This window comes from Dermochelys coriacea, chromosome 6 (assembly GCF_009764565.3).
Source record: "Dermochelys coriacea isolate rDerCor1 chromosome 6, rDerCor1.pri.v4, whole genome shotgun sequence".
Lineage (NCBI taxonomy): Eukaryota > Metazoa > Chordata > Testudines > Dermochelyidae > Dermochelys > Dermochelys coriacea.
In genome coordinates, this window is record NC_050073.1 from 117,261,744 (window position 1) to 117,277,012 (window position 15,269).

The 15,269-nt window shown below is 44.1% G+C and overlaps 1 protein-coding gene across 7 annotated transcripts in view; it reads right to left on the reverse strand.

The window, feature by feature from the left end:
* The window catches only part of DAAM1 (dishevelled associated activator of morphogenesis 1), a 185,860-nt gene that overhangs the window by 32,503 nt on the left and 138,088 nt on the right, over positions 1-15,269 (reverse strand). For 2 of the 7 annotated variants that reach the window (XM_043516130.1, XM_043516129.1), the window contains exons 11-17: positions 14,610-14,636; positions 14,319-14,457; positions 13,520-13,578; positions 11,938-12,125; positions 10,758-11,060; positions 10,368-10,475; positions 3,134-3,163 (exon numbers count right to left, since the gene is read on the reverse strand). In XM_043516130.1, coding sequence (XP_043372065.1) covers positions 3,134-3,163; positions 10,368-10,475; positions 10,758-11,060; positions 11,938-12,125; positions 13,520-13,578; positions 14,319-14,457; positions 14,610-14,636 — 854 coding nt within the window. The remainder of the gene's footprint in view (positions 1-3,133; positions 3,164-10,367; positions 10,476-10,757; positions 11,061-11,937; positions 12,126-13,519; positions 13,579-14,318; positions 14,458-14,609; positions 14,637-15,269) is intronic. The other 5 variants (XM_038406734.2, XM_038406733.2, XM_038406735.2 and 2 more) reach the window with 3 other exon arrangements.

Sequence of the window (15,269 nt, forward strand, 5' to 3'; positions counted from 1 at the left end):
GTAGAGACTGTCCAGTTTGGCCAATGTACATGGCAGAGGGGCATTGCTGGCACATGATGGCATATATCACATTGGTAGATGCGCAGGTGAACGAGCCTCTGATAGTGTGGCTGATGTGATTAGGCCCTATGATGGTATCCCCTGAATAGATATGTGGACAGAGTTGGCAACGGGCTTTGTTGCAAGGATAGGTTCCTGGGTTAGTGGTTCTGTTGTGTGGTTGCTGGTGAGTATTTGCTTCAGATTGGGGGGCTGTCTGTAAGCAAGGACTGGTCTGTCTCCCAAGATCTGTGAGAGTGATGGGTCGTCCTTCAGGATAGGTTGTAGATCCTTGATGATGTGTTGGAGAGGTTTTAGTTGGGGGCTGAAGGTGATGGCTAGTGGCGTTCTGTTGTTTTCTTTGTTGGGCCTGTCCTGTAGTAGGTGACTTCTGGGTACTCTTCTGGCTCTGTCAATCTGTTTCTTCACTTCAGCAGGTGGGTATTGTAGTTGTAGGAATGCATGATAGAGATCTTGTAGGTGTTTGTCTCTGTCTGAGGGGTTGGAGCAAATGCGGTTATATCGTAGCGCTTGGCTGTAGACAATGGATCGAGTGTATGATCTGGATGAAAGCTAGAGGCATGTAGGTAGGAATAGCGGTCAGTAGGTTTCCCATATAGGGTGATGTTTATGTGACCATCGCTTATTAGCACCGTAGTGTCCAGGAAGTGGATCTCTTGTGTGGACTGGTCCAGGCTGAGGTTGATGGTGGGATGGAAATTGTTGAAATCATGGTGGAGTTCCTCAAGAGCTTCTTTTCCATGGGTCCAGATGATGAAGATGTCATCAATGTAGTGCAAGTAGAGTAGGGGCATTAGGGGACGAGAGCTGAGGAAGCGTTGTTCTAAGTCAGCCATAAAAATGTTGGCATACTGTGGGGCCATGCGGGTACCCATCGCAGTGCCGCTGATTTGAAGGTATACATTTGAAGGGATAATATGTTGGTCAGAGGTGTGTTGGAAATATTCCTTGAGTCTGAGACGTCGAAAATAGCTGACTTAGAACAACGCTTATAACATTCAAAAACCAGTTGGAGAACACTTCAATCTCTCTGGTCACTCGATCACAGACCTAAGAGTGGCTATCCTTCAACAAAAAAGCTTCAAAAACAGACTCCAACGAGAGACTGCTGAATTGGAATTAATTTGCAAACTGGATACAATTAACTTAGGCTTGAATAGAGACTGGGAATGGATGAGTCATTACACAAAGTAAAACTATTTCCCCATGGTATTTCTCCCTCCCACCCCACCCCCCACTGTTCCTCTGATATTCTTGTTAACTGCTGGAATTAGCCTACCTTGCTTGTCACCATGAAAGGTTTTCCTCCTTTCCCCCCCCTGCTGCTGGTGATGGCTTATCTTAAGTGATCACTCTCTTTACAGTGTGTATGATAAACCCATTGTTTCATGGTAACTGTGTGTGTGTGTGTATATAAATCTCTCCTCTGTTTTTTCCACCAAATGCATCCGATGAAGTGAGCTGTAGCTCACGAAAGCTTATGCTCTAATAAATTTGTTAGTCTCTAAGGTGCCACAAGTACTCCTTTTCTTTTTGCAAATACAGACTAACACGGCTGCTACTCTGAAACCACTCAATTCATGGTGAACACAACCTGCAGCATTTATTACCCTTTAAGTGGGAGACTTCCAAAAACATCTATGGGATTCAAGAGTACAAGTCAACAGGACTTGTGTTCCTAAATCCTTGGTAGGTTTGACAATCTCCCTCAAATGATTTACAATATATGAAATTGCAGTTACACATGCAGCAGAACAAAAATGGTCAGAGATTTAGTAAACCTGGCTTATGAGGAAAGGTTGAAATAACTGGGCATGGGTAGTCTGGAGAAAAGACGACTGAGGAAGGATCTGAGAACAATCTTCAAATATGTCAAGGGCTCTTATAAAGAGGATGGTGATCAATTGTTCTCTATGTCCACTGAAAGTAGGACAAAAGGTAAGCAGCTTAATTTGCAACAAGGAATATTTATGTTAGGTATTAGGAAAACTTTCTAACAACAAGGATAATTAAGTACTGGAACAGGCTACCAAAGGAGGTTGTGGAATCCCTGCCATTAAAGGTTTTTAAGAACAGGTTAAACAAACACCTGTCAGGGATGGTTTAAGTTTACTTGGTCCTGCATCAGCACAGGGTGGTATGGACTATATGACCTCTCAAGATCCCTTCTACATTGCTATGATTCTATCCATGGTATAAAATACATCGTAACAAACAATGAATATGACTGAGCTACACAAGTGGTCACGTTTCCTCTGATTTTATTTACACTGTTGCAATAATCTTGATTAATGTTAATAGGTGAATACCTGCCTATTCCATTGATTTCCCAAGGAACAGAACCCTAGGAAGGAAGGTGATAATGCTAGCAGATGTGTGTCAAAATGCACAGCCATTTAGCTTGGGCATCAGACCACTTCATACTTCCAAGGTTTAAAGTGAGCAAAGACATGAATTTCTGTTATGGAAGACATTTGCAGTCCAAAATAACCAAGTGCCTTTTGATCCTGTTACCATCTAGGAATGAGATTTTTCAAAAGTATTCAAGCATTGGCCCAACTCTGCTCCCAGGAACTTCAATGGGCCTACTTTGAGTGCTTTTGAAAAAGCTTATCCCTAGGAATAAAACAAATTTTCAAAAGCATCTTAGTGACTTGGAAACTTAAGTCCCATTTTCAAAAGAGTTGCAAGTCCAACTCTCATTAAAAGCCTTTAGGATAAACTAAGCCACTTTTTTCCCCAAAAGCATTTAAGACCCATTTTAAATTTTACACTTGTTCTCAAACTCTTGTACCTAAGGCAAATCTGCACAGGACATGTCAAAAAGCATGGAGGAGGTTTGGTATTATCGCTATACTTTCTCAGGTTATGCTGTGTAGAATTTTTTTAAAAAGCACCAATTAAAATATTAATAATCTTTTACAATTATTAAAATATAATATCCAGTAGTACTGCATATAGCACTATCCTACTTCTAGATAAGTGTGCTAAACCTGCGGTAATTGCCCAAGGTAAACATTAGCAAAATCATCACGTTAATAAAAACATAAGATTTCAGCAGAAGCTCACTTACCTGTTTGGAGTTATTGTTCAAATAGAAGTCCTACAGCCATAGCAGAAGCATGGAAAAGGCAGTAAAACCAAGTGCAATTCAGTGGTCACAGCAAAAGAAAAAAGAGTCAAAGCATAGTCAGGAAGAACGTATAATACAGAGGTATCTACTGCAAGAGAAGCACCTGGGGCATATGAATTCTGACAATGGATAATGAAAATGCATTGAGCAGTAAAAGAATATAAATGAAAGGGCAATGAATGGGAAAAGCACGCAAAACAGTGACAGGCAAGGGAAGAACTGGTATCTGCTGTTTCATCAATGAACCATGCAAAGGCACTCTAAAACAGGGTATTAAAGCAAAACATGGAAGACAAACAACAGAAAGTCCGGTGGCACCTTAAAGACTAACAGATTTATTTGGGCATAAGCTTTCGTGGGTAAAACCCCCACTTCTTCAGATGCATGGAGGCCTAACAGACTAACACGGCTATCCCCGATACATGGAAGATAGGGAATCCCTCCAAACGTTCTGAAATTCTGCGATCCTTTCATGCAAGGATCAAAAAAAGCTGTGGAACAGCACCAGTGCTTGTTAAGCAAACACTGGGGAGAAAATTGCAATTTCAATGAGTTTTTGGGAATTTAAAGGAGTGAAATGTCAACACATCTGCCAGGAAAAAACAGGGCTTTGAAATGAAAATGAGATTCTCTTCCGGAGCAAACTTTGCAATGGCAAAACTTTACCATTTGCCATGGCAACATGTTTGCCCAGAAACTGTCTCACACGGGAAAAGCTACTTGGGAGCTAGGCAACCTTGCTAGGACAAGAGAAATACCCTCCCCATACCCAGATTAAACTTTGCCATTGCTCAGTTCCCCAGATATTTGATGGACTTGGGCATGCCCCTGTAGCATCAACCACATTCAACCAGGCTGCAAATTTGTGCAGCTGGGGTTTTATCATGAAACCACCACCATGGGTTTTCCCTATTTGTATGCTAGGGTCACTCTGCATAGCTCTAAAGACCCCATCGTTCAGATGTGCAATCTGGAGTAATGTTCAAAGGTGCAGAAATACACCTTTTTAAATCAAAATGACTTCAGTGTTAGATTTACCCCAAATCAAGTTACTACACGATCGTGTTTCCTTCCTGGCCATTACACTAGAAAGCAACTGACAGTCCGGATGGCTGTTTTAAGTTATTATTAATCCCTAAACAGCTTTCCATCACTACAGCAATTTTAAAGGAAGCCTTTTTACGTAGATTCCTGCTGACTTTCTGTCAATCAGTTTATTAGCTCATGAATGGGGGGCGGGGTTGGGGGGGGAAGAGAGAAAGGGGAAGTGGTTATATAAATTACTCCAGAAGTTTTGGGCATTGATTAAACTAACAACTAGCAATTAACCTGAGTTTTAGCCTTTTCTTTCCACAATGCTATTTTTCGCTTCAATAAAGATCCAAAATGAATTTGTAAAAGCTTCCTAGAGTTTTGAACTAAATTTAATCCAACCGGGGAAAAAACCCCTAGCCAAAATACAAAGGAAGATCAGCAAAACACTGGCCTGAACTCCACTGTCACTGCCTGCTCAGCTGACATGCCAGAGATCTCTTTCACAAACAGCAATACATGAAGCTTCACAAGGACCTAGAGTTGTGACTAGCTGGAGAAGAGCGATGATGCTCTAACTCCACCTTGAAACATTGCTGGAGCTAAGCATGTTTCTGCTCCCATTAGGGACAGGGCCTTAGTTTCCAGATTCTTCATTCCCTGGGTAGAAGCCCCCTTTTTGCAGGTTTCACATTTCTGTAGCATTTGAACAGCAGCAGCAAAAGTGATGCCCTGAATCTTGCTTTCAGCTTTGTTGGGGGTGGGGGGTCAGTATTCCTTCCTCTCCCTCAAGATTCAGTGCATTTCTCAGGAAATCTGCTTGATACACAGGGAAGGGAATAAATGGGTGAGAAGAGGTATGGGGAGTTTGGTCCCAATCCACAATTAACTTTACCACTGGGAGTGGTCCCACTGGCACATGCCTAAATCTTTGTGGGTCTAGACCCTTGGAATGCATGTCTGCATGGGTGTCTAAAATGTAGGAAAGGAAAAGTGACGGGCACCAAATCAATATACAAGCTGCCTTAGTGGGTTTTTTTTTTTTTTTGTATTCTTAGAAAACTTGCATGGGCCAATTCAGATCGATCCTATGCAGCTCTGCCTTGCACAGCCACGATTTAACTCCACGGGTTACCCAACTCTGGAAGAGCTCTCAGGAGCATCATTCCACACAAATGAGCTGTTCCTGAACAGCTTCCCTAATAAGTTGGGCACAAAGGATGCCCAAAACTTTTTTTTTTTTTAAAAACATTCCCAGACTTGAGCCCCCTCCAAACATTCAGTGAGAACACAGCTCAGCAAGGATAAAAGCAGTTATAAGAACATTGTAATCATCTCCAAGGATGCATTGCATTGCTGGGACATTTTAAATCAATCCAAAGACATTAAGGTATGGAAATGCAGAGTTACAGCTCCCAAACAACCTTCACTCTGTCCTCTAGTGAGGTCATGAAGGTGGAGAAGAGGGTTAAAAAGAAACTGATTTCTTTCTTTACAAAAATCCTCCATCTAATCAGTCCCCACGAACCCTTAATTCTAATCTTAAAGTTTTTGCATGGGTCATGCCTTCTTACATTGGTACCCTGGGGAGGCGATCCCTTTGTCCACTTTGCTTTATTAAAGGGGAACTATTTCCTAGCGTCAGGGATAAACTCTCAGCCCAAAAAAAGCACTGAAGGACCTGTTCTATTCTGTCCTATCTAGGTTCTTATACCTTTCTCATCATGGTAGTAACCATAGGCCGTGGGAGGTGTGTGTATGGGAGAGGGGCAAATCTGGCCAGGACCTGACCACTTTTTGGCCAGGCCACAGCACCACTCAATCAAATGTGGCCGCGGCCACCTCTCTATCATGACTTAGGGGTGACTAGGCCAAATTTCAGAGTGGGTGGCGTTGTAACCTGATGTGCGTGGGAGTCAGAGGCAAGGTGCTTCCAGGAGCTGTTTGAGGTAAGTGCCGCCCGGAGCCTGAACCCCTGGGGCCCTCCCACGCCCCAACCCCTACCCCGATCTCCCCCCTACCCTCTGAACCCTTCGATTCCAGCCCGGAGCACCCTCCTGCACCCCAAATCCCTCACCCCCAGCCCCACCCTAGAGCCTGCACCCCCAGCCAGAGCCCTCATCCCTCCCCCCACATCCCAATCCCCTGCCCCACCCCAAAGTCCCCTCCCACACCTTGAACTCCTCATTTCTGGCCACACCCCAGAGCCCGCACCCTCAGCCAGAGCCTTCACCCCCTCCTACACCCCAACCCCAATTTTGTGGGCATTCATGGCTCGCCATACAATTTCTATACCCAGATGTGGCCCTTGGGCCAAAAAGTTTGCCCACCCCCAAGCTAGTGCTTGGCTGGTTTGCCATTTTGGCTGGTTTGGGGGCAGAATACAGTGTATCCGTCTGGCTAAGCAGGTTTCCAGAGTGTGTGTGCGGGGATGGGGGGAGAAGAGGACCATGCATAGCAGGGCAAAAATAAAAAAGCCAGACAAATGCTGCAAGTGTGCAGAAATTGTTCATAATTTTTTTCCATAAAGACAGACAACGCACAGAGCTATACAGGCATATGCCATTTTGTAATTGTGCTGAAATGGAAAGTCCTTGGATGTGGATATTTCAGGGAGTGCAGCTTAAATAAATACAGGGTGGCACAAAGGGGGTTATTTACAAAGCCAGGATCTGAGGACCTTCAGACCACAGCTCAAAGTTCACTTTTTTCCCCAGGCATTTGAAAAGGAAGGGAATTTGGCAGGGGTGAGGAAGATGAAGGCTTTAAATGGGGAGTAATTGTTGGAGGAAGATTTGGCCTCGAGTGACCTGGTTTGCTGGTGGTAGTATATTGAACGGCACTGTTCCAAATATAACTAAAGTGGAACAGAACTCAGATCTCCTGACTCCCAGTCCTGTGCTTTGGCCAAATGACCACTTGCCTCTGCCCTGGCCCTGATGCTGCTCTCCAGCTGTGCTTAATGCCTTATGTACTATTATTGTTCACCATGATCACTTGAAAGCAACATTACCACCTAGCTGAGGTCCAAAATCTGGGTTCTGTCATAAAAATGATTTTGCAGAAAACAATATGTCCCCTGAAATATAGTCAGAGATGGGTCTTGAAATGTGTCCCCTCCAATTTCACAACATTCCTTTGAGAGATCAGAGACTCCAATATAAGAGCCCTTTGGACACAGAGCAGAAAGTTCAGCTGATCCATGTAGGTTCCACTGTCCAAGCAGAGTGATGTGCCGGAAGCAGCTGAAATGCTCTACTAATGGCAAAAAAAGTAATATTGATATTAATTAACCCTTTACCTGTATTAGTCACTGGTGTGTTATCAGTACTAGGGATTTGTGTTCTTAAATTTTTGATAGAATCCCTCTAAATATTGTCAAGTATTTTGAAATATTTTAAGACAAATACATATATATTCAATGTTCTCAACATTGTTCTCTATGTGCAGGGGTGTACACACACACACACACACACACACACACACACACACACACAGAGCAAGAACACATGCACACAATGTTGAGAACACAATTGAATTGAAATATGAAAAGGATGCACCATGCTCGGGCATGGGTGATCATTAATACACCCAGGCACTTCGGAGAGTTACAGGCTACAGATATACACCCTTCAGGAAAGGAACACCACTCCTTTCTGCTTTCCTGACCTCCCCCAACACTGCTTATTTAAATGTGTCTTTTGCCAGCCCCTCCCCAGCCTTTTGCTTTACTATGAAATTCCTCATTCACCCAAAAAGTTTGGCTTTGATGAATTCCTGATTCCCCCCCACACACACACACTCACTCTCGTAAAGCTCCTTTTGATTCCAGCTCCTCTCTAGAACTATACACATTTCAACGCTCACTAGTACCCATCTACTCAGGCTGAGCAGTTTTCCTGTGATGTTATTCCAGGAGGTACATTTCTATGCCAAAGACTTGGCAGCAACGGCTGTTCAGAAGTGCTGGAGAACGTGTTTTGCTGGTCATGTCTCCAGCCTCTATGCGCTCTGGTGCCGGGAGGTATTGAGAGCCTTTTAAAAACATCTTTGGTCCATGCTCTGTGCTTTATCTTTCATTACTATCACCTGCTCTCCCAACCAGGCCATTGGCATTAGTTACAGATCAACAGCTGCTCAAATTAGGTATTTTTGTCCTTCCTGAGCCCTCCTCTCCAGAGCATTTGAAATATTCCCTACATATTGGCCCTACAGCCAATACACCTATTTGAGGCTTCATCCAGCTGTACTGTCAGCTGAGAGACAAATTATTTTTAACTCTCTGCCTTGTAATAGTCTAGTATCTAATCTACCTGTGGATTAACTGGCTCACACTGACAGCTAGGAGGACAAAGACACAAGCTACCCACTAGCTCTCCAATTCTTGCTTCCCTCCCATTTCTTATTCCTCTCTCACCTTCCACTGTGCCAGGAACCCTTTTGCAGGCTATTCTACAAATTCAAGAATGGAACCCAACTGCACCTTCATCAAACTCAAAGCAAGGGGGAAAGAATCACTCTTAGTGACCTGTTTCAAAATACACTCTCGCTGTGCTTCCTTCTCTTAGGGAACTCTCGACCTCTGACCTGTTCTAATCTGGTGGTGATCTCTACCTTGATTAGCATCAGAAAGAAATTAAGCTCCTTACAGAAGGTGCACTGTTTATCTGTTGAATCCATTTGTTCCCTGCAAAGTCCCTCTGCACCTGCAACTAGCAGAACACCCACTGATCATTCTGAACAACTGACTAGGCAAATTTCACCATTCTTAGCACTAGGAACTCCCCTGCAGTCCCATCTCTTTTGGCAGCTCTCAGTCTCTGTTGACCCTCATACCATGTTAAAAATCTCAATCTCTTGCCCGTCCATTCTCCCCAATTCAGGAAAGCAGGCAACTATCCTTATGTACTGAAGTTATTTGCTGAAACAGTCTGTAGCGGGATGGTTACCTGCGCCTGCCCTGTGGGGCTTAAAAGCCAGCCCTGGGAGAGAGCCAGGGCTGAGGGCAAGCTAGGCTGATTGGGGAAATGGCTGCAGCTGGGCCATGCCCCAATCAGGCTGCAGCTGGGCCTATCAAGGGGCTGCTAGGCTGAAGCTTAGCCATTCTCTCTCTGTGTTCACAGAGGAAAGGGCCTGGCTGCAGGGACCTGAGGGAATACCTGGAGTGGAGCAGGGCTGAGGGGGAAAGGCCTTGGGAGCAGGGGAGCTCCGGCCTGGAAACCCCCAGGCTGCGAGGCCTAGATTAGGGCCTATTAGGTACTGGGGTTGCAAGGGGGCAGTCCATGGGTAGACAGAGGCAGCAGGTCCAAACCCCCTCGCCTGTGATGAGTGGCTGATACACTGCAGTCTGCCCCAGGGAGCAGGGCTAAGTGATGACTGGCAGTAGCCAAGACTGAAGTGAGGTGGGGGTAGTGGGTGGGGGTTCCCTGGGGAGGGGAGACCCTCAGGGATTATTGGGATTTACTGCCGGGGGCAGCACTCCAGTGGGAGGAGGCACCAGGTCCTGGAAGGGACTGGGGCCAGCGGTAAGGCAGATCACCAGACAGCAGAGGGCACTCCAGAGGCTGATGAGCTAAATCCCAAGGACAACCAGCAGGAAGCGCTGGGTAAGTCCAGCTCTATTACACTGTCCCATAAGGCTTATAACAAATTGAAATTAAAAGCCGAGACTTGTTTGCAGTATCATCTTTTGTTTAATACTCAAACTTCACTCTGGGCTTGCTAAAAAAAAAAATAAGGAACGAGATCCACACATGGCTTGAGACAGACATGAATTTTCAACCCAGTATGTAGAAGTGAAGCATTTGAAGTTAGAAGTGATCCAAAAACATGACTACATTGTAACCACATCTGTGTGTTATTTTTAACCATTCCCAATAATTTCTTTTGCGATACATCTTCCTTACATGCCTCCGCTTACACTGTAAAGCATGCAGTCAGGTGCGTATGCGGTGTGAATAGATCTGTATCAGGCAGCTAACCAACATTTAAATGCAAAACACAGGCATGCACAGGCAGCACAACTGAGCTGAGCTGACAAGTTAAAATGGCATTAGTGTGAAATAATGATAAAATGTATATTCTGAGATCACATCTGACATGGAATGATTGAATCTGTGCAACACACACACCAGACCATTACCTGCTGTCTCTGGTAAGCAGAGAATGTCCTTTCAAGGTCTTCAAGATCAAGGATTTTAAACACTTGTGTATCATCAATGTCAGTCCACACGGTGCCTGCCAGCTTGTTCTGAAACATACCAACGTTATTAGATGCTAGGTTTCTTTATCACAGCAAAATCCGCTGTTTCAAACACTGCTGACATGTGGTGCATCACGCGCCGCCCTCAGTTATACGAGTAGGCTACATAGGCCACGCATCACAGGTCCCAGATACTTGCACAAAGGTCAAGCGATGGAGTGAGACTCTTTTCCTTGCTAGGAAAACAAAATCATTTAATGGTCTGATCCGTGATCTCTTTATGGAGAAGAAAGTGGCGTGTCAAACAGCAAGTGAGAACACAGGGCTTACCTCAGGCAGCTTAGACCAGTTGAAGGATTTGAGGGCATTCGTCGGCTGTGGGATGTTTTTCTTTTTGAGGGCCGAGCCCAGCGGTGCTCCAGGAGGCGGGGTTATCCCACCTAGGGGAGGGGGGCCAGGTGGAGGGGGTGGGCCACCAGGAGGGGGAGGTGGGAGTGGTGGAGGAAGATTTCCACCAGGTAGAGGGGGTGGAGGAGGGGGAAGAAGGGCTCCTAGAGCCTGAGAAGGTAAAGGTCCACCAGGTGCTCCAGGTGGCAACGGGGGCCCTCCTGGAACAGGAGCAAATACTGTCCTCTGAAAGAGAGAGAGAGAGAGAGAGAGAGAGAGCGTAGTTACAAAAGGGGGCTATGGTCAATCATTTTAAGCCCTTATGCACATTAACCTAGACCAGGTGCTGCTCACAGAGGGCTCTGTTAGCTAAGATGGATGTCAAGGGTTGACACATTCTTAACGAATCAGGAAACCAGTTTAGGATGTCCTGCACTTCCCGGCAAAGGTCCAGGACAGCGCATCGGGATAGCTGCCATCCTGGAAGACACTGGAGATTGAACTGGGGACCTTCTGAAAGGCATGAGTCTCTACAGCTTGAGCTAAAGAGCCAGGCTCCATTGCTGTGTGTTGAATCCAGCTCACATACTCAGAGGATGGATACAGAGTGTTGGGGTGGCCAAGGGATTACATATCGCCTCTAGAAGCTCGCCTTGAGCACCAGAGGCCTCTAGAAGTTTGAATCCCCAAAGAGCCACTATTTATATCCACCATCTTGACAGACACCTGGGATTGAACCAGGGACTTTCACAGCTAAAAGCACGGGTCTACAGCTTCAGCTAAGGCACTAGGCCAGTAGCTGGTAGCTATAATGGATTCACATCCTGTTTAACTTCCAGTTGACCCTAAATGGGTTTCTATGTAAAAGAGCATCTAACAAGCCTACATGGGAGGCAACCAAGGAACAAGGCAATAGCCATCGGCCTAATAAGGCTATTTCCATGGTTTAAAGCTGTCCCTTCCCCAATTAACTACAACTCTGATTTCTTGCAAACACAGTTGGGCCTTTCCCATACTCAAGACAGTTTTGTATCCAGAATTCTTCATCTACATTCTCTGTTTACTGCAGTGAAAGAGAATCTGGAATTGCATCATAAATTGGAAGTCTGTAGCGTGCCCTTACCCTATTCAGCTCATGGAGCTGTGCTGTGAGGTCTGCCACCTGTTGCTTGACGTGCTTGTGCTCGGTAGACTCTTTTTCGAGTTTCTCTTTCATCTTACTTAAGGTCTGCATCATCTCCTCTTTCTCCTGAGTCTTGGCATCGCACTCTCGCTCCTTCTTTTCCAATTTCTGCTGAAGCTCGTTGTGTTCTAGCCCCCCCGCCCCCAAAAAATTTCATGAAGTCACTTAACTACATGTTCTTCCTGATGGCAAACTACACACATACACGCGCACGTGCGCATCAGAATAAAATCCTTGATTTCGAAAGAAAAAGTAAAGCCAACAACAAAGAGAAAGGAAAGATTGTTAAGTCAACAGGACAAACTAGGACCATTTACTTCCCTCCCCTCCCCCTTGTGCAAAGGACATTAACCCCTTCTCAAACATGATGGCCAGGACTAGATACTGTATTTAGTGTGACTAAGACAGATCATGCACAGCGACAAGGAGTTTGCCAATGAACTTTTCTTTTTTTTAAGTTACACACAAAACAGGGTGAAATCCTGAGCCTATTGAAGTCAATGGCAAAACTCCCATTGATTTCAATAGCGCCAGGATTTTATCCTTAGTATTCCTGAGAACAGTGGCTTTAGAGAGGTCATATGTCATGGACTCTCTCAAGCGCTGATGTGGATATCAACACTGACATTTCAGGCTTTTGTGTCTAATGCTGTAGTCTAGGTTGCCCTGCCTTAATTTAGCCCCCAATTCAGCAAAGCACTTAACTTTAGCCACCTAAACCCATTCAAGTCAATGGGACTTAGGCACATGCTTAAGTGCTTTGCTGAATCAAGACTGCTGTCCATCCTGTTAATTCTGCTGTAAACATCTAATCCACAATGTAGCAAGAACTAGTTCTTCTGCTCACAAGACCAGGCTTTGGAGTAGCCCAAGTTTAAGCGAGGGTTAAACGACGATGCATAACTGAATGGGAGGCAGCGAGCACTGACTGCTTGAGCTGAGGTCCCAGGGCAGTAAAATAGTATGGCTGGGCCCAGAAAGGCAGGGATCTACATTGCTGTACAAAAGGAGATAAAGAGCAGGCTTGCTCTTGGCTAGCAGAGCATTTAAAATGGATTTAATTTACATGCCATATTAGAACATGACATTCAAGATTTTTCCACCAAAACATTTCCCCTCACAAAAGAACAGCGTTTCAACCAAAACTAAAAATTCTTCAGAAAATTCATATTTTGGTTTAAATATTAGTGGTTTTTTTGGACAAAAAAAGTTGAAAAACATTGGATTTCAGTTTTTCATAATAAAACCAATACATTTTAACTGAAAACAGACTTTTGTCCTCAAAATTTCTTGTAAAAAATAAATTGGCATTTTTGACTATCTCTAGTCATGGGCACTATGGATATAGCATAGTTTTAACCTAGTTAGATGCACAACTCCCATAGATAAAAATCAATGAAGATTCCAGTCTGTGTGTGCATGTGCGTGTGTACACACACACACACACACACACACTCTATCTTAAGGTATGTATGTACGTATTAGATTTAAACTTAATATTTTATATTTCTCTGTCATTCACCTTTTCGCATTTTTTCTGCTTGCTCTTTCCACTGCTTAACTTCATTTTCATTAACTAACCTAAAAAGAATAGAAAAGTAAGTTTAGGAAATAATCTAACATAGAAAATAATACAAAAAGCAATAAACGAGTTTAAAGTGAAGTTGGGTGTAGATTGAAAATAGCATTTGCAAATACTTGTTGAATACAAATCCTAAATTGACTTCACTGGTGTTGAGAACATCTTCTATTTGCTTTCGTGAACATTGACAGACAAAAATTTGCCAGTGTGAAGTCTTTGCATGGCCATCTTAAAAGCTCTGTGGGTTTTGGAGTCACTCAATCAGGAGGCAGAAATGACTTTCAGTTTAGGTGGCCAATCACCGTACAAATACAATTATGAATAAGGAATACAGGAAAGAATAGCCATAGGAAATAGTTCATGGGCAATCCATAGGCTGAGCATGGTTCATAGGCATATTTTATTGAGTAAGTTCAAACAAACAAATTCCTAAACATCAAAGTCTACCATACAGAATACATAAACGGGAAGAGGGAATATATTAAATATCATTCCCCACAAATGGTTCACCCTGCTCTACTTCAGATGTTCAAGAACAGAAGGCTGAAAAGCAAAGTCCACTTTCAAGTTATTAAATACTAAGCTGTTTAAAGGAAAACTAAGAGCAGATTGTTAAAGCTGCCTTGAGTGCGTGAATTAACCTTATAGCTTTAACAGATCACAGCCACGTCAAAACACAGCATTAGGACAACTACTTGTCCTTTGAGCATACGGTTCCCAAAGGAGGCCACACACTTACATCCGGACGACGTTTTTAATATTAAAGTTTTCCAAGGGAGTGGAGTCGGGGTCCTGCCCTTTGTCATTCTGTATGACTATTTGCTGTACAATCCTATCAAGCAGTAGCCAGTACTGGACAGTGTTGCCGGTTCTTTTAACTAAAAAGAGAAAGAGAATAAGTAGTAGTGGGAGGGAAACAAACAAAAAAGTAGGGTTTTTGGAAGCTGCTTTTCCACAGCATCAAACAGAACCACACAAGCATGCATTTGTAAAAATAAAAGCTTATTTATAGTGTGTCTAGAGGCCCCACCTGAGATCAGGCTGCTGCTGTTAGGCATTATAACATATCCAGAGTTTCTGACACAAAAAGCTTAAAATCTAAGGGTGGGTCCACACTTGTGTTGGTGTGTAGAGTACAGACACTGCATGCCCAACTAGCACAGAAATAAATCGCAGTATAGACAGTCAGGCACTGCTTAGGTGAGCAAAGACATGCCTGACTCTTACGGTATGTGTCCACCCTACATTGCTCTCTACACATCCAAGCAGTGCCTCCAATGATTACTCTGCTATTTTTAGCAATGTCGTGTCCAGTTGTACAAGCCTTTCCCTGCCACAGTGAAAAGCTCTCACAGTGGGGAAAGGCTCTGGCAGTTCCCTACCCCTACCAGAGCCTTTCCAGAGTGCATGTAGCTACACGCCGCAGTGTGGATGCAGCCTGCCTTTTGCTGCGGCGTGTAGCTATGCTGACCCCTATATGTCACAAGTGTAAACAAGGCCTCAACAGAGAAGACAGGGAAAGTGTCTTGGCCAAGATCACACAGTAGGTCAGTGGCAGAGATGGGACTAGAAGCCAGGTCTCCCAATTCCTAATCTAGTACTCTGCCCATTTCTGCACTCCGCCTCTCCCATGCTAGCTTTAGTTTGCTGCCAAAGATTAAGAAATTAAAAGGCATTCACATTGTATTAT